The sequence below is a fragment of the Panulirus ornatus genome, chromosome 34 (genome assembly GCF_036320965.1).
Source record: "Panulirus ornatus isolate Po-2019 chromosome 34, ASM3632096v1, whole genome shotgun sequence".
In the NCBI taxonomy this organism is placed as follows: domain Eukaryota; kingdom Metazoa; phylum Arthropoda; class Malacostraca; order Decapoda; family Palinuridae; genus Panulirus; species Panulirus ornatus.
In genome coordinates, this window is record NC_092257.1 from 22,492,913 (window position 1) to 22,511,846 (window position 18,934).

Genomic DNA, 18,934 nt, shown 5'->3' on the forward strand with positions numbered 1-18,934 from the left:
GTAAAAGTAAAACGGTTTGTTCAAATTAATGGTGTTAGTTTCCCAAGAAATATTATCTTTAATGACTTTATATTATAGTCATCATCAAAGTCTAATTAATCATCAAGGATGTCAATAGTATTGTCTATTTTATCCATAATGGTGAGGTGTGTTTTCCATACATATTGTCATTTGATGGCACTCATTCACTGAAAGAAAAAATGTTCAATCGACTTAGATATGAAACATTTTTATTAAAAAGGAGCTGTGATAATGGGAGTGGAGCAAATATATGTAGGATTACCTCAACGTTGTGATGTAAGTCACCAAAGACTATGGTATAAGTCTATGAGATAAAAGAGATAATGTACGGTACAAAAATCGTGACTAAAAAAAGGACAGACATGACCAGAATTGTTCATTTCCTTATGCACATGGTGATACTCTGTTAACACAATTAGAGGAGTTAGAGGAAATGTAGGATCGCTCTAATGATGAAGAACGAGTGATATGTAAAAGTCAAAACAGTAGCTATTGGAAGAGATGGGAAATAGCCATGTAATATCAGCGTGAGTGCTGAAGGATGGAGTTGGGGGGGTGTGAAAGAGTTTAGTATTTGGGGGGTAAAGTTTAATGAGGTTGGCAGGAGGGAAAGCTGAGATTAAGGGCATTCTTGCAGGGCAGGAGGGGAAAAAATAATATGACAAGGTGCTACGATGAAGAGGAGAAAAATTGCTTGTTTACGTGTTCAAAAAAGGTTTATGTGTTAACGGTAGTCTGCCTGTGAAATCGCAAACATGTGAAGGCCAAGACAAGGTAAAAAGTAAGACTTGAAGAAATTAGTGATTAGCAGGATATAAATGAACTCAAGGGGGAAATATAATGGCAAAGGCAAGAAATAATGTAAATAACTCATGAGATGTGAAAAAAAAATCATTTCAAAAGGCGCATAGACGAAAGTCTCATAAGATGCCATGGTTAAGTAGATAACAGTCTGGTCAAGAAAAGATATTCAGCAAAACAGTAGATGGTACAGCGGCCAGAGGTTGACCTGGGGAGATAAATGGATTAGTAGTGAAATGTTCCAGGGATGGCATACACAGGACACATTTTGTGCATGGAGGTGATATGGCTGGAGACAATGCAAACAGAAGCCTCGTCAATATAGAGATGGTGTATATAGAATCGTTAGAACCAACCGGATAATGATCTTAATAAGCCAAGTATAAAGGACTTTTTCTCCTTACGAAGAGAAGCCATAAAGATTAAAATCTCTTTTCTCCTTAAGAAGTGTAGACTCCGCGGTAACCTAAAATAATACTTCAAAAAATTGAATATATCCTACAGCAGATATTATAGGGATTTTATCTGATAACAGCAAAATTCTGTCACTGGGACAAATGAAAAGAAACTTGAAAAAAATAAGTTCATAGTGATGTGGTTAAGGTTTTCTTTGTAAAAAGATGCGGTGAACGCTACGTTGTTGACACAAACAGGCAGTTAAACAGATCTCTAATCATTTCGATTATCTATAAAGTGGATGCAAGTAAAATATGCGTGTAAAATATGCCTTTTTTTTTCCTCATTTCAGACCCGAAGAATATGTTGTGCAACAGAGGGTGAGATGGTGTCATAAGAGAGAGCAGGATTTTCCTTTTCGTTCTGTCCTCTTAAATTCCAGGTAGATTCCCTTCATGAATACTTTTTGTCTTTCTTTTTTTCCTGCTGGCTGTTTTTCCTTGAGCGAGAGTGTTGGAAGGGACGATAGCATTTTCACTGTGCAATCCTTACCTCATGCACTTAGATTAGAAACAGGAATATAACCATAGAATCTGTTTATGAACATGTTACCTCTCTCCCATGTACTCAAGCATTACCCCTTTTCCAATCATCCCTTTTTGCACGCCACAATGTTGTTGACATTCTTTTTATATGTGCAATTATGAGCACTGTTCTCGGAAGGAGTCTACTACATGTGTCCATGCCACCAAGGATGTGTGTTTAACTGCTGCTTCCCACAGTTTCTTTGTGAAGATCGATCACAGGATTGGCCATTATAATACACCTTCCTTTCCTCATACAGCTAAACTGTGGAATCCTCTTCTTGTTCTCGTCTTTCTCTCTACCTATAACCTTCCTACCTTTAAGACTCAGGTCTTGAAACACCTGTTAAACCCTGAGCCATCCTAACATTCTCTTCTTTCTCTAACTCTGCTTCTTTCCAAACGAACTGACCTGAAATTAGGTATTGTCTAACTCGCGTTATTTTGGTCACCGTAAAATAGAAAAAAGTGGGCAATTTTATGCTTAAGCTCTGCGTAAATGGAGAGGCCCTGTGTACCAGACCCATTCCGTGGAACTGGAAGCGACTTGATAAAGGGAGAAAGATAGATAGACACTGATAAATACGTAGGTGAATGGCGTAGTTTAACTTCTTTGTGAACCTGTTCACAATCTCCAGGTTTCTGTTTCAGTCGATCGACGGCAATAGAAATGAAGTCTATTGGGAGATAACAAGAACTTGAAGTTCTTCTGTTGGTTTGAAGTGAACAATGAAACTGTGAACACCAGCATTATGCAAATACTTAGAAAGATACTTGTTGGTTAGGAAGGTATATGAGACTGGGTTCCAGGAATGTAAAAAATTTTCTCCTTACTGTACAAATTGGGTAACTACATTACACTCGAGGGAAAAGTCAGATGGTGCTCAACGAAAATGAGAAATGAAGCACAGGAATAAGTTAGCAATTATAGACACTGAAATAGTGGGAAACCGATTAATTCTATGTGCTAGATTCTAACGATAAATGACCTAAAGGAAATGATAAAAGAGAAAACTGATATAGAGATCTACAAGGCTGAACGTAGGGAAGATGTCCAATTGTACACACAGTTGTGAAAATTTGGAATGATCTCCAGTGGCAAAGAACCTAGAGAAATGGACCATGACATTGCACTTGCCATCATTCATCATTGCCTGAGCATAACCGAATGCAGTGGTGAAGACGATGTTTTGACATTAAAGGCCATCTAAGACTACACTCAGAAGAGGGCTTTTAGCATCTGTAATTGGAAGACGCGACATTGAGAGAAGCGAGTATAGTTTACAGTGTAAGAAATTTGGGTATCACCTACTCTTGTTGCGAGCATTTCCAGCTTTCAGCATAATGTCTCTCATAAGTATTTCTGAAGGACGTCCGATCATGCACTCTAGCTTAGACAAAAGTGAGGTATCAGTTATCTAGAAAGGTCTAAACTGAACTCTATAAAAAGTTTTCGCAGAAATAAGGAAACTCGGAAATTAAGGAAATGCCTTCGATGAGCTTAAGTAAGGAGGATTTAATTGTAAGATCAGAACTGAGGTATTAGACCTCATATGTAAGTTCATCCTGAGTTCAGTAGGAAGCCAGTATTACTATTTGTATATAGGTCAAGGGATTAGGTCTGTATCCCCTGCCAGACCTGAACTTCCCCCGTCCACTCGGTGTTTAAGCGACGCATGCTAAACCAAAACAAACATGGCATCTGCTCTGGAACATTTTGTTAATAATGTTACATCACTCTCTTCACAAGGTTGGTATGGAATGCGCAGTAGTACTATTATCCGTTATGTGTGTGTCACACCAGTTCTCAAATTACTCTCGGGGAAAAGGAGCATAAGTTGCACATAAAAGCCTTTTCCCGGACAGTGAAGCCTGACAAAACAGTTTTGCGAAAAAGTATAGACAGTTCAAACATAATCGTTGATCTTGGGAACTATGGGCATATATTGTCATTAAAGATAAAATTCAAAGGCATGTATTGATTGTCTTTGCTGTATACGAGATGTATTATCTTTTTCACTTATTTACTTATGTATTATGTTGATTTTAGAGTTTTGTTTGCCTTCCCAACTCAGTCTAGTACATAGATGGGTATATAAGCAGTTTAGCAACACATGGAAATTAGCTTTGTATGTGGACTGATTTCGCTGTGCTGTCCAGGATGTATGATTAACTATTTGTAGTAACGGTAAAATATTCGAATATGGACACGCGGGATAAAATGATAAAATATAGCGATTTTTAGACCAATGGAATTATCATAATATGTGTAGTGCATATAGGTTTTGGCACTGTAGATGTAGCACTTGTAAACACCAGCTTTGTTTTTGCACATTGGGCTGGGCTTTGAAGTAGAGGGAAATCGTGGGGTAACAACACTCAAAACGAACAGATGAGAGTGTAATTAATGCGTTTTTAACACTTGTCCAAAAATTCAGCAAACAGTAAATGCCTTTGGTGTCCTGATGTTGTTTTCTAATGTCCTCACATTACATGCGAGTACATTATAAGTGACCATCTTGCAGACAGGTGACAAAAAACGTTTACATTGTACTTGTTCAGGTTTTATAGCGCTTTATTTGATTCTTATGCTGATATACAAACCTAGTGAAGCTATTAACCAAAAACATTTACCTGTAAAATCTAGAAATGTCTATATTCCTTAATTATTAATGCATTCCACTGCATGCTACCATGTGCTATCTTCTTTAAATCTGACTCATTCCAAGGTTTGCAAATATACTGGGATGTTCAGCTGTTTATAGAAATTTAGGGCTTGAATGAATCTGTATGAGATCTGTCCTACACAGGGCAGATTTCTGTATGCCTGTAGACATCTGAACTCACCATTTCCTTCCTTGTTAATGGAATCAATGGTCCCAGAAACTAAGAGCAGTGGTCCTTGAACTGAATCCTGCAGCACCCTGCTGGTGAACTTGACCCATTTTGAGAAGGCTTCTCTAACATGTTTTCTTTGTTCCCTTCCTGTAAAGATAATTTTCAGTGCATTAAAGGAATCACTCCTTTATTCCTTCATGGTGTTCAACCTTCTTCATCATGATCCCATGCACTGCAGTGTCAAGTGCTTTCTGTCAATCCAGGTACAAATATTCGACCAAACCTTTCCTTTTGTTCAAAACAGAGCTAAGTCTGTCATATAAAAATCTAAAGAGTCATTACATATGATAGGTAATTACTTCCCTGTGGAAAGTGATGCATTTGCTTCCTGATTATCTTTTTTAGAACCTTTCAGACCACATTTATTATGGTCTGTGGTTCACTGTCCAGTACCAGTCATCTTATTTACAGATAGGTATGATGTTTGCCTTTTTCCACTTCATTTTTTCCAGTGACATCTTGAAGCCTGTTTAAATTTTTTTTTTCAGTGTGTCAGCACATTTGGCAAAATTTCATTGAGAATATAAGGCTCATATTGGTTAAGGCCTTCTAGTATTCTCTTGATATCTTTTCTATATATCATAGTGCTTTCTAAAACCTCTTCCCCATGCCCCCTCACTGTTGCTGGGGCTATAGTTTCCTTCAGTGTGAAAGCACTTTTGAATTTGCTTCTCAGATCCTTATGTATCCTTACATCATCCTTCAAGTATGTTCCTTCAGAATCTTTTAACTCGATAAGCTGCTTCTGTAAATGACAGTTAACTCCTGATGAATATATGGAAAAGTTTTGGATTTTCTCTTTATCTTGTTCACAATATTCTTTTCAAGGTTTCTTTGTTTTTCTTTTCTTCTGCTATACTTGTTCTTTGTTCTCCTTTACCTTATATATGCTTGCTGAATGGAGTGTTGCTTAAATCTTCATCACAGAACATTCTGAAACACCTTTGCTCTTTGACCTCTTATATTGAACTCTTCTCTTCCTCCGAACCTTTCCTTTATGTTTAATGTTAGGGTTGCCCATAGTCCTACCCCTTCATGTGTTGTCTTTCAAAATAATGATTGGTAAAGTGACCAAGTATTTGATCTAGTGTATCCTAATGTTGAGAATATAGTACCTGGCATGAGAATGGTGCACCATTAGGGAAAGTGATCATATTTGACTGGTGTGCACATATTTCACATACTTGGATCCAGGCTCGTGAAAATACAAAGAAAAAATGCGTGTTACTTGAAAGGGGACAGTTACCAAATTAGGAATGTATTACTGAATTTTGACAGTCAGATCATGATGGAAACAAGGAAGTTGAATAAGGATGGGACTCTGATGATGTATATGAAGACAGACCCTCTTTATAACCGATACATTTTCACAAAAATGATACCATTTGAATCCTCACTTTCTGTAGACTTAAACAGAGGATGAGGTTTTAGCACCTCCTGTGATATCAAATGTCAAGTAAATCTTTCCCCCTGCATGAGGTTAGGTGAGATTTTCATTGGTTCTCTTGATTTTTAGGTTAGTTTAGATGCCTTTATAGATTATTGATATTTTTTTTATTATACTTTGTCGCTGTCTCCCATGTTAGCGAGGTAGCGCAAGGAAACAGACGGAAGAATGGCCCAGCATACCCACATACAGATGTATATACATAAACGCCCACATACTCACATATGCATACCTATACATTTTAATGCATACATACATGTATATACGTAGACATATACTTATATTCACATGTACATATTCATACTTGCTTCCTTCATCCATTCCCATCGCTACCCTGCCACTCATGAATTGGCACCCCTCTCCCCCCATGCATGCGCAAGGTAGCGCTAGGAAAAGACAACAAAGGCCACATTCATTCACACTCAGGCTTTAGCTGTCATGTGTAATGCACCAAAACCACAGCCTCCTTTCCACATCCAGGCCCCACAAAACTTTCCATGGTTTACCCCAGACACTTCACATGCCCTGGTTCAATCTATTGATAGCACGTCGACCCCGGTATACCACATCGTTCCAGTTCACTCCATACTTTGCACCCCCATATAGATATAAGGATAAAATTACTATATCAGGGAATCTGTTCCTCATTGTCAAACTTCAATAGTTCTTTAGATATCTGAGCTCAGTATTTAGTGTTTATATCCTGAACCCTTTCTCATAACCCTACTGCAAACTAGTTAAATGATATCGAGTTATATGAGTGAGAATCAAAATTCCCACCATCTTGAATAGTTATTAACATGAACGATTGTATAAAACAGAGATCATCAACCTAGATCATGTGCATTTGCTGTTAAAGGAATATGAAAGAAATTAAATGGCAATAGACCATTTTGTCCATGAGGCTAATTTGTGATAGTGGAAGAGATCAGAAACTCATAGATTAGAGTGGTAAAAGTATGACTTGTGAATATTACCGGGACTACTTCACAGATGCTGTAAGGTATGTGATAAGTACAATTATTGTACTATAGTTTTGAAAATTGTTCAGTTGTGGTTTTGAAAAATGTATTTAACAGTTTTTGATTAGTCATTTTCTGATTTTTCAGCTAATTTTTTTTTTTCAGGAAACTATAGCGAAGTAGTGAAGTATGTAAGCAAGAGTACTGAAGTGCTTGCGAAAAATGTGGCTCACTTGGATACAGTTCTTGCAACTCTGCAGCCACAGAGTCATTCCCTTGGGGTAATGGCAGTACTTTGTGTAAGGCTGCAAAACACAACCCACACAGATGCAAACATAGACACTCTGCATGCCACTGTTGCAGAATTTATCAATGTTTGTGCTGAAGAACAGATCAAGTATGCACCAGATATGAGTAAGTTCCCAATACTTTCAGAAGTAGGCATAATTCATGTATTGTTATACTTTTCTGTAAAAGGATTTTTTGATTTTAAGTAGATTTTTTATGTATAGTAAGTATTTGTGTATATTTACCGTAAACTGCAGATGTAATGATTATTGAATTTATGTTTTGATAAAGTATCATCATCAGTGTAGTATTTTTGGTGAAATGAAAGAAAATGATCTGGCATCATCATCAGTGTAGTATTTTTGGTGAAATGAGAGAAAATGATCTGGCTAGATGAGTCACATCTGTGTAATTCTTACATCTTGTTACCATACTGAAAATGAGCTAATTCATGTAGAATCCCAATAGAACATGCTTACAATACTCTCATTAGCTAGCTCCCACTGATATTCTCTCTTCCCTTGCACCTTTTATGTTAATTTCCATAAGTTTCCATATCCATCTTCCTCCTCAGATTACAGTGAGTTCCCTATTAATCATCCTTATGTGTGTGTGTGTGTGTGTGGTATTGACGGTATTCCCTACAAGGTGTTGTAGTTTCGTGAGCTTCACATTTGATTCTTCTTTAATGAATTATTCTTGCACAATCATCATTCATGTTTGTTCTAGACAATTTACTCCTAGTGTTGTCTTTATTACTTTCCAGTATCTATTTCGCATATGTTGACATAGGATATACTACTAGTTACATATTTTCTTAATTACCAATAAGTGATAGTATTCACCCAGTTTTTTTTATCTGGACTGATTTATCCAGAGGGCTTTTGATATGCAGTATTTCTTAATGATTAGAATGTTCATTAGGTACATATGAGATATACAGTGCATATATACGTAAGTAAACTCAGCTTATTTGATCTACTGGCTTTGATGAAATGATATATTTGTGATTTGATAAGGATTTGTAACCATATTGATCAGTTAGTTGAGGGATGTCTGTAATAAGAAGTATATTTCAAAATATTTCAAAATGAGGAGACCATTATTATATTTCACTTAAATTTCTGTACCATTACTTGTTAGCTTTCTTGTGTTTAAGGGACATTAGGCTGCAGAGTAGTGTTGCAGGCTGTTAGATGTTGATGGAGTTATTATGGTAAATAGGATCCTGATGATGAAGCTTTCAAATGAACAGTTGTAGTGTACTTTACTTAAAGACTTTGCCTACACTTGAGTCGATGTTTTTTTGGTCGCCAACGGTAGGCCAGGACAATTGTTTTCCATTCTAGATAATTTAATTGTCATAATGGGGAATATTACTATATTCAGAGGAGTATTGTGTTTATTACTAATGGATAGATTTGATAAAGCTACAGTTCAATCATTATCAGTTTGCCTAAATCAGTCATGCTTTTCCTCATGATGAAAGTAGAATATTCATTTGTTTTCTGCTGTTTTATTATATAATGTATATCATTAAACAGTGGCTGATTTGTGTGGGAGCTACTCTGATCTGTTAGTAGCCGGAAGCTGTGCCATGCGAGGAATTGAAGTCCTAAGTACTGCAATCCGTAAGACCCAGGAGTCTCCGCTTCATCTCACTTCAATCCATGCTCACTTGGTACACTTGTGCCTTGTGTCTAAGTGCTTTAAACCAGCACTCAAGTTCATGGATGTAGATATTATGGATATTAGTAAGGAGGTTAGTAATGATATTCATATTCAAATCCCTGAGTCTGCATGTTGGTGTGATTTCATCTTAAAGTGACATACGTTTTTGTAATCATAATCTATTTCAGCTTGGTAAAGTATGGAAGAATGGAAAGATTATAAAGTTGGAAAAACAGAAGGTGTTTATATCTGAGGAAGTTAGGTTGAAAACTATAAAGATGGTTTTTAGGAAGAAAAAGTTTTGAATTTTATTTTTATTTAGGTATAGTCTGTTGTGGATTTAAATTACACATCACCTTTGCATCATGTTTACCATTTTTCAACATTTTGTATTAGGTAGTTCAAGCAAAGTGGAATAAAAACACCTAATCAGTGCCCAGTTTCATTATACATTTGGGTTTTGATGTGACTAGGTGATTTTTTACTTAAGATTTTGCCAAAGAAAATTATGTCCACACACATTTGTTCGCTCCTGGGATTGGAGCATAGGATCAAGTTGAATATGGTCAAGGATCTGAGGTGTGTTTACATCTGCCTACAACAATGCGTATAGATTTGCGGATTGTCTTTGTAAAATTTGGAGAATGATATGAGAAGGATGTGCAATGAAAATGTCATTTGAAAGGCTCATGGATGAAAATCTACTCTAATGGTATATGAAATTTTGATAAAGACCTGTGATAACATGACTAAGGGTAAACACAAAGAGATTGAATGAAAGAGTATTGATGTATTCTGAGTGAATTTTGAAGGCAAGAGCTAGTTAAGGATGTCAGGGAATGATTATTAATTTTGTATAGTAGTGTTTTTTTTTTATCCTTGGTGAAAGAATACTTCCCACGCATTCCTCACGTGGCGTAGAAGGCGACTAAAGGGGACGGGAGTGGGAGCTGGAAACCCTCCCCTCCTTGTATTTTCACTTTCTAAAAGGGGAAACAGAAGGAGTCACGCGGGGAGTGCTCATCCTCCCCGAAGGCTCTGATTGAGGTGTCTAAATGTGTGTGGATGTAATCAAGATGAGAAAAAAGGAGAGGTAGGTAGTATGTTTAAGGAAAGGAACCTGGATGTTTTGGCTCTGAGTGAAATGAAGCTCAAGAGTAAAGGGGAAGAGTGGTTTGGGAATGTCTTGGAAGTAAAGTCAGGGGTTAGTGAAAGGCCAAGAACAAGGGAAGGAGTAGCACTACTCCTGAAACAGGAATGGTGGGAGTATGTGATGGAGTGTAAGAAAGTAAACTAGATTAATATGGGTAAAACTGAAAGTGGATGGAGAGAGATGGGTGATTATTGGTGCATATGCACCTGGGCATGAGAAGAAAGATCTTGAGAGGCAAGTGTTTTGGGAGCAGTTGAGTGTGTTAGTAGTTTTGATGCATGAGTCCGGGTTATAGTGATGGGTGATTTGAATGCAAAGGTGAGTAATGTGGCAGTTAAGGGAATAATTGGTGTACATGGGGTGTTCAGTGTTGTAAATGGAAATGGTGAAGAGCTTGTAGATTTATGTGCTGAAAAAGGACTGGTGATTGGGAATACCTAGTTTAAAACGAGAGATATACAAAAGTATACGTATGTAAGTAGGAGAGATGGCCAGAGAGCGTTATTGTATTACATGTTAATTGATAGGTGCGCGAAAAAGAGACTTTTGGATGTTAATGTGCTGAGAGGTGCAAGTAGAGGGATGTCTGATCATTATCTTGTGGAGGCAAAGGTGAAGATTTGTAGAGGTTTTCAGAAAAGAAGAGAGAATGTTGTGGTGAAGAGAGTGGTGAGAGTAAGTGAGGTTGGGAAGGAGACTTGTGTGAGGAAGTACCAGGAGAGACTGAGTACAGAATGGATAAAGGAGAGAACAAAGGACTAAAGGGGAATGGGGGAGGAATGGGATGTATTTAGGGAAGCAGTGATGGCATGCGCAAGGGATGCTTGTGGCATGAGAACCGTTGGAGGTGGGCAGATTAGAAAGGGTAGTGAGTGGTGGGATGAAGAAGTAAGATTATTAGTGAAAGAGAGGTGGGCAGATTAGAAAGGGTAGTGAGTGGTGGGATGAAGAAGTAAGACTATTAGTGAAAGAGAGGTGGGCAGATTAGAAAGGGTAGTGAGTGGTAGGATGAAGAAGTAAGATTATTAGTTAAAGAGAAGAGAGAAGCATTTGGATGATTTTTGCAGGGAAATAATGCAAATGAGTGGGAGATGTATAAAAGAAAGAGGCAGGAGGTCAAGAGAAAGGTGCAAGAGGCAAAAAAGAGGGCAAATGAGAGTTGGGGTGAGATAGTATCATTAAATTTTAGGGAGAATAAAAAGATATTTTGGAAGGAGGTAAATAAAGTGCGTAAGACAAGGAACAAATGGGAACTTCAGTGAAGGGGGCTAATGGGGAGGTGATAACAAGTAGTGGTGATATGAGGAGATGGAGTGAGTATTTTGAAGGTTTGTTGAATGTGTTTGATGATAGAGAGGCAGATATTGGGTGTTTTGGTCGAGGTGGTCTGCAAAGTGAGAGGGTTAGGGAGAATGATTTGGTAAACAGAGAAGAGGTAGTAAAAGCTTTGCGGAATATGAAAGCTGGCAAGGCAGCGGATTTGGATGGTATTGCAGTGGAATTTATTAAAAAAGGGGGTGACTGTATTGTTGACTGGTTGGGAAGGTTATTTAATGTATGTATGACTCATGGTGAGGTGCCTGAGGATTGGCGGAATGCTTGCATAGTGCCATTGTGCAAAGGCAGAGGGGATAAAAGTGAGTGCTCAGATTACAGAGGTATAAGTTTGTTGAGTATTCCTAGGAAATTATATGGGAGGGGTATTGACTGAGGGTATTGACAGAGCATCAGATTTGGGAAGAGCAGTGTGGTCTGAGAAGTGGTAGAGGATGTGTGAATCAGGTGTTTTCTTTGAAGATTGTATGTGAGAAATACTTAGAAAAGCAAATGGATATGTATGTAGCATTTATGGATCTGGAGAAGGCATATCATAGAGTTGATAGAGATGCTCTGTGGAAGGTATTAAGAATATATGGTGTAGGAGGCAAGTTGTTAGAAGCAGTGAAAAGTTTTTGTAGGGGATGTAAGGCATGTGTACGTGTAGGAAGAGAGGAAAGTGATTGGTTCTCAGTGAGTGTTGGTTTGCTGCAGGGGTGTGTGATGTCTCCATGGTTTAATTTGTTTATGGATGGGGTTGTTAGGGAGGTGAATGCAAGAGTTTTGGAAAGAGGGGCAAGTATGCAGTCTGTTGTGGATGAGAGAGCTTGGGAAGTGAGTCAGTTATTGCTCGCTGATGATACAGCGCTGGTGGCTGATTCATGCGAGAAACTGCAGAAGCTGGTGACTGAGTTTGGTAAAGTGTGTGAGAGAAGAAAGCTGAGAGTAAATGTGAATAAGAGCAAGGTTATTAGGTACAGTAGGGTTGAGAGACAAGTTCAATTAGGAGGTAAGTTTGAATGGAGAAAAACTGGAGGAAGTGAAGTGTTTTAGATATCTAGGAGTGGATTTGGCAGTGGATGGAACCATGGAAGCAGAAGTGAGTCACAGGGTGGGGGAGAGGGCAAAAGTTCTGGGAGCACTGAAGAATGTGTGGAAGTTGAGAACATTATCTCGGAAAGCAAAAATGGGTATGTTTGAAGGAATAGTGGTTCCAACAATATTATATGGGTACGAGGCGTGGGCTATGGATAGAGTTGTGTGGAGGAGGGTGGATGTGCTGGAAATGAGATGTTTGAGTGCAATATGTGGTGTGAGGTGGTTTGATCGAGTAAGTAATAATAGGGTAAGAGAGATGTGTGGTAATAAAAAGAGTGTGGTTGAGAGAGAAGGGGGTGTTTTGAAATGGTATGGTCACATGAAGAAAATGAGTGAGGAAAGATTGACCAAGAGGATATATGTGTCAGTGATGGAGGTAATGAGGAGAAATGGGAGACCAAATTGGAGGTGGAAAGATGGAGTGAAAAAGATTTTGAGTGATCGGGGCCTGAACATGCAGGAGGGTGAAAGGCGTGCAAGGAATAGAGTGAATTGGAACGATGTGGTATACTGTGGTCGATGTCCTGTCAATGGATTGAACCAGGGCATGTGAAGCGTCTGGGGTAACCATGGAAAGTTCTGTGGGGCCTGGACGTGGAGAGGGAGCTGTGGTTTCGGTGCATTATACATGACAGCTAGAGACTGAGTGTGAACGAATTTTTCATTTGTTGTCTTTTTCTAGCGCTACCTCGTGCACATGAGGGGGGAGGGGGTTGTTATTTCATGTGTGGCGAGGTGGCAGTGGGAATGAATAAAGGCAGAGTATGAATTATGTACATGTGTATATATGTGTATGTCTGTGTGTGTATATATATGTATACGTTGAGATGTATAGGTATGTATATTTGTGTGTGTGGATGTGTATGTATATACATGTGTATGTGGGTGGGTTGGGCCATTCTTTCATCTGTTTCCTTGTGCTACCACGCTGATGCGGGAGACAGCGACAAAGTAAAATAGAATAAATAAGAGTTTTTATGCTCATCATCCTCGAAGGCTCAGATTGGGCTGTCTAAATGTTTCTGGATGTAACCAAGATGAGAAAAAATGAGAGATAGGTGGTATGTTTGGGGAAAGGAATCTGGATGTTTTGGCTGTGAGTGAAACAAAGCTCAAGGGTGTAGGGGAAGAGTGGTTTGGGAATGTCTTTGGAGTAAAGTCAGGGATTGGTGAGAGGACATGTGGAAGGGAAGGAGTAGCATTACTCCTGAAACAGGAGTTAAGGGAGTATGTGATAGAGTGTAGGAAAGTAAACTCTAGATTGATATGGATAAAACTGAAAATGGATGGAGAGAGATGGGTGATTATTGGTGCATATGCACCTGGGCATGAGAAGAAAGATCATGTGAGGCAAGTGTTTTAGGAGCAGCAGAGTGAGTGTGTTAGTAGTTTTGATGCTCGAGACCAGGTTATAGTGATGGGTGATTTGAATGCAAAGGTAACTAATGTGGCAGTTGAGGGAATGATTAGTGTACATGGGGTGTTCATTGTTGTAAATGGAAGTGGTGAAGAGCTTGTAGATTTGTGTGCTGAAAAAGGACTGGTGATTGGAAATAACTGGTTTAAAAAGAGATGTACATAAGTATATGTATGTAAGTAGGAGAGATGGCCGGAGAGCATTATTGGATTTCGTGTTAATTGATACACGCGTGTAAGAGAGACTTTTGGATGTTACTGTGTTGAGAGGTGCAAGTGGAGGGGTCTGATCATTATCTTGTGGAGGCAAAGGTGAAGATTTGTAGAGGTTTTCAGAAATGAATAGAGAATGTTGGGGTGAAGAGAGTGGTGAAAGTAAGTGAGCTTGGGAAGGAGACTTGTGTGAGGAAGTACCAGGAGAGACTGAGTGCAGAACAGAAAAAGGTGAGAGCAATGGACGTACGGGGATTTGGGGAGGAATGGGAAGTATTTAGGGAAGCAGTGATGATTTGTGCAAAAGATGCTTGTGGCATGAGAAGTGTGGGAGATGGGCAGATTAGCAAGGGTAGTAAGTGGTGGGATGAAGTAGTAAGAGTATTAGTGAAAGAGAAGAGAGAGGCATTTGGACAATTTTTGAAGGGAAATAGTGGAAATGAGCGGGAGATGTATGAAAGAAAGAGGCTGAAGGTCAAGAGAAATATGCAAGAGGTGAAAAAGAGGGTAAACGAGAGTTGGGGTGAGAGAGTATCATTAAATCTTAGGGGGGATAAAAAGATGTTTTGAAAGGAGGTAAATCAAGTGTGTAAGACAAGAGAGCGAACAGGAACATCGGTGAAAGTGGCTAATGGGGAGGTAATAACAAGTAGTGGTGATGTGAGAAGGAGGTGGAGTGAGTATTTTGAAGGTTTGTTGAATGTGTTAGATGATAGAGTGGCATATATAGGGTGTTTGGGTTGAGGTGGTGTGCGAACTGAGAGGGTTAGGAAGAGTGATTTGATGAAGAGAAAAGAGTTGGTGAAAGCTTTGTGGAAGATGAGAGGTGGCGAGGCAGCTGGTTTGGATGGTATTGCAGTGGAATGTATTAAAAAAGGAGGTGACTGTGTTGTTGACTGGTTGGCAAGGATATTTAATGTATGTATGACTCATGGTGAAGTGCCTGAGGATTGGTGGAATGCATGCATTGTGCTATAGTGCAAAGGTGAGTGCTCAAATTACAGGTATAAGTTTGTTGAGTATTCCTGGAAAATTATATGGAAGGGTATTGATTGAGAGGGTGAAGGCATGTACAGAGCATCAGATTGGGGAAGAGCAGTGTGGTTTCAGAAGTGGTAGAGGATGTGTGGATCAGATGTTTGCTTTGAAGAATGTATGTGAGAAATACTTTGAAAAGCAAATGGTTTTGTATGCAGCATTTATGGATCTGGAGATGCTCTGTGGAAGGTATTAAGAATATATGGTGTGGGAGGTAAGTTGCTAGAAGCAGTGAAAAGTTTTTATCGAGGATGTAAGGCATGTGTACGAGTAGGAAGAGAGGAAAGTTTTCGGTTCTCATTGAATGTCGGTTTGCGGTAGGGTGCGTGATGTCTCCATGGTTGTTTAATTTGTTTACGGATGGGGTTGTTAGGGAGGTGAATGCAAGAGTTTTGGAGAGGGGGGGCAAGTATGTAGTCTGTTGTGGATGAGAGGGCTTGGGAAGTGAGTCAGCTGTTGTTTGCTGATGATACAGTGCTGGTGGCTGATTCATGTGAGAAACTGCAGAAGCTGGTGACTGAGTTTGGTAAAGTGTGTAAAAGAAGAAAGCTGAGAGTAAATGTGAATAAGAGCATGGTTATTAGGTACGGTGGGGTTGAGGGACAAGTCAGTTGGGAGGTAAGTTAGAATGGAGATAAACTGGAGAAGTGAAGCGTTTTAGATATCTGGGTGTGGATTTGTCTGCGGATGGAACCATGGAAGCGGAAGTGAGTCACAGGGTGGGGAAAGGGGCGAAGGTTTTGGGAGCATTTAGAATTGTGTGGAAGTTGAGAACATTATTTTGGAAAGCAAAAATGGGTATGTTTGAAGGAATAGTGGTTCCAACAATGTTATATGGTTGTGAGGCGTTGGCTATAGATAGGGTTGGGTGATGGAGTGTGGATGTGCTGGAAATGAAATGTTTGAGAACAGTATGTGGTGTGAGGTGGTTTGATCGAGTTAGTAATGAAAGGATAAGAGAGATGCGTGGTAATAAAAAGAGTGTGGTTGAGAGAGCAGAAGAGGGTGTTTTGAAATGGTTTGGCTACATGGAGAGAATGAGTGTAGAAAGATTGACTAAGAGGATATATGTGTTGGAGGTGGAGGGTACGAGAAGTGGGAGACCAGATTGGAGGTGGAAGGATGGAGTGAAAAAGATTTTGAGTGATCGGGGCCTGAACATGCGGGAGGATGAAAGGTGTGCAAGGAATAGAGTGAATTGGAAGGATGTGGTATACCGGGGTCGACGTGCTGTCAGTGGATTGAACCAGGGCATGTGAAATGGCTGGGGTAAATCATGGAAAGTTTTGTATGGCCTGTATGTTGAAAGGGAGCTGTGGTTTCGGTGCTTTATACATGACAGTTAGGGACTGAGTGTGAACGAATGTGGCCTCGTCTTTTCCTAGTGCTACCTCATGCATGTGCAGGGGTAGGGGGTTGTCATTCCATGTGTGGCGTGGTGGCGAAGGGAATGGCCGAGGGCAGACAGTATGAATTATGTAAATGTGTATATATGTATATATCTGTGTTTGTGTATATATGTATACGTTGAAATGTATAGGTATGTATATGTGCATGTGTGGATGTGTGTGTGGGTAGGTTGGGCCATTCTTTCATCTGTTTCCTTGCACTCCCTCACTAACACGGGAGACTGCCACAAAGTATAATAAAAAAATAAAAGAGTTTTTATGTTGGAATTGTTTGTGGAGACTGTAATCTTACTAGGTGGCTGGGATTCATGTTACAAGTGAGTGGTTAAGAAGTACTGGACTAGTTTAGAAGACTGTTTATTTCACCTCTTGTGGCATATCATGTGTGTGAAAGTAGTTTTGTGTGACCTATATATGTTTGAAAATGGCAAGTAAGAACATAAGTTTCCTTTTTACAGCGCGGTAACTATGATGTCAAACACTTCTTACTCTATTACTACTATGGGGGCATGATCTACACGGCGATTAAAAATTATGACAGAGCACAGTACTTCTTCCGTGTCTGCATCACAACTCCAGCATTGGCTGTGTCTCACATTATGCTTGAAGCTTTTAAGAAATATATTCTTGTCTCTCTCATACTAGAAGGAAAGGTAAGTCTTAATCTTTCTTTACTGCTGATAATGATTTTATTTTTACTTAGTTATGAGTAATATGTAGGAGTTGAATGGCAAGATATGGAATGAGCGACCAGCATAGGTTAAGGTTTTTTTTTTTTTTTTTTTTTTTTTTTTTTTTTTTTTTTTTGTCGCTGTCTCCCGCGTTTGCGAGGTAGCGCAAGGAAACAGACGAAAGAAATGGCCCAACCCACCCCCATACACATGTATATACATACGTCCACACACACAAATATACATACCTACACAGCTTTCCATGGTTTACCCCAGACGCTTCACATGCCCTGATTCAATCCACTGACAGCACGTCAACCCCGGTACACCACATCGCTCCAATTCACTCTATTCCTTGCCCTCCTTTCACCCTCCTGCATGTTCAGGCCCCGATCACACAAAATCTTTTTCACTCCATCTTTCCACCTCCAATTTGGTCTCCCTCTTCTCCTCGTTCCCTCCACCTCCGACACATATATCCTCTTGGTCAATCTTTCCTCACTCATTCTCTCCATGTGCCCAAACCATTTCAAAACACCCTCTTCTGCTCTCTCAACCACGCTCTTTTTATTTCCACACATCTCTCTTACCCTTACATTACTTACTCGATCAAACCACCTCACACCACACATTGTCCTCAAACATCTCATTTCCAGCACATCCATCCTCCTGCGCACCACTCTATCCATAGCCCACGCCTCGCAACCATACAACATTGTTGGAACCACTATTCCTTCAAACATACCCATTTTTGCTTTCCGAGATAATGTTCTCGACTTCCACACATTCTTCAAGGCTCCCAGAATTTTCGCCCCCTCCCCCATCCTATGATCCACTTCCGCTTCCATGGTTCCATCCGCTGCCAGATCCACTCCCAGATATCTAAAACACTTTACTTCCTCCAGTTTTTCTCCATTCAAACTCACCTCCCAATTGACTTGACCCTCAACCCTACTGTACCTAATAACCTTGCTCTTATTCACATTTACTCTTAACTTTCTTCTTTCACACACTTTACCAAACTCAGTCACCAGCTTCTGCAGTTTCTCACATGAATCAGCCACCAGCGCTGTATCATCAGCGAACAACAACTGACTCAGGGTAAATTGGTAAGCTTGTTTCTTACCTGGTTTGGATCATCCCATGAGTCTTGAGAGAATCTGTTGGTTCATTGCTTATCAATGTAATTAACCCTTGTCCTATGATGAAATAAACGCATCTCTCCTATCACTTATCACCTGTTCATTGCTAGTGTCTTGCTGGTTGCCTACTGACCAAATCCCGAATGTCTGTGGATCTTTTACTTTTTCTTCTAGCCTCTCCTACCCAACCATGGATAGATATAATTTTCTGACCTGGTTAGGGTGTGGTGTATTTATGTAGTTGAATTACTTTCTATGATTCAACACATTTATTAATGTTATTACTTAGTTCTAACCTTTTCTTAATGGATGGCAACATTTCCTTCCCCTCCCTTCTACTTATCTCTTTTCCTAGGTTCTGGAGTCTTTAGAAAGTTTTCAATGTAGGAACCAGACAGATGTTATCTTA

At 39.4% G+C, this 18,934-nt stretch overlaps 1 protein-coding gene across 1 annotated transcript in view; it reads left to right on the top strand.

Annotated features, from left to right (window-relative positions):
* The first annotated feature begins 3,416 nt into the window (after positions 1–3,416).
* The window catches only part of CSN3 (COP9 signalosome subunit 3), a 38,982-nt gene continuing 23,464 nt past the window's right edge, over positions 3,417–18,934 (top strand). Inside the window, exons 1-4 of the mRNA XM_071682739.1 lie at positions 3,417–3,552; positions 7,275–7,523; positions 8,942–9,159; positions 17,171–17,365. Coding sequence (XP_071538840.1) covers positions 3,498–3,552; positions 7,275–7,523; positions 8,942–9,159; positions 17,171–17,365 — 717 coding nt within the window. The 5' untranslated portion in view covers positions 3,417–3,497. The remainder of the gene's footprint in view (positions 3,553–7,274; positions 7,524–8,941; positions 9,160–17,170; positions 17,366–18,934) is intronic.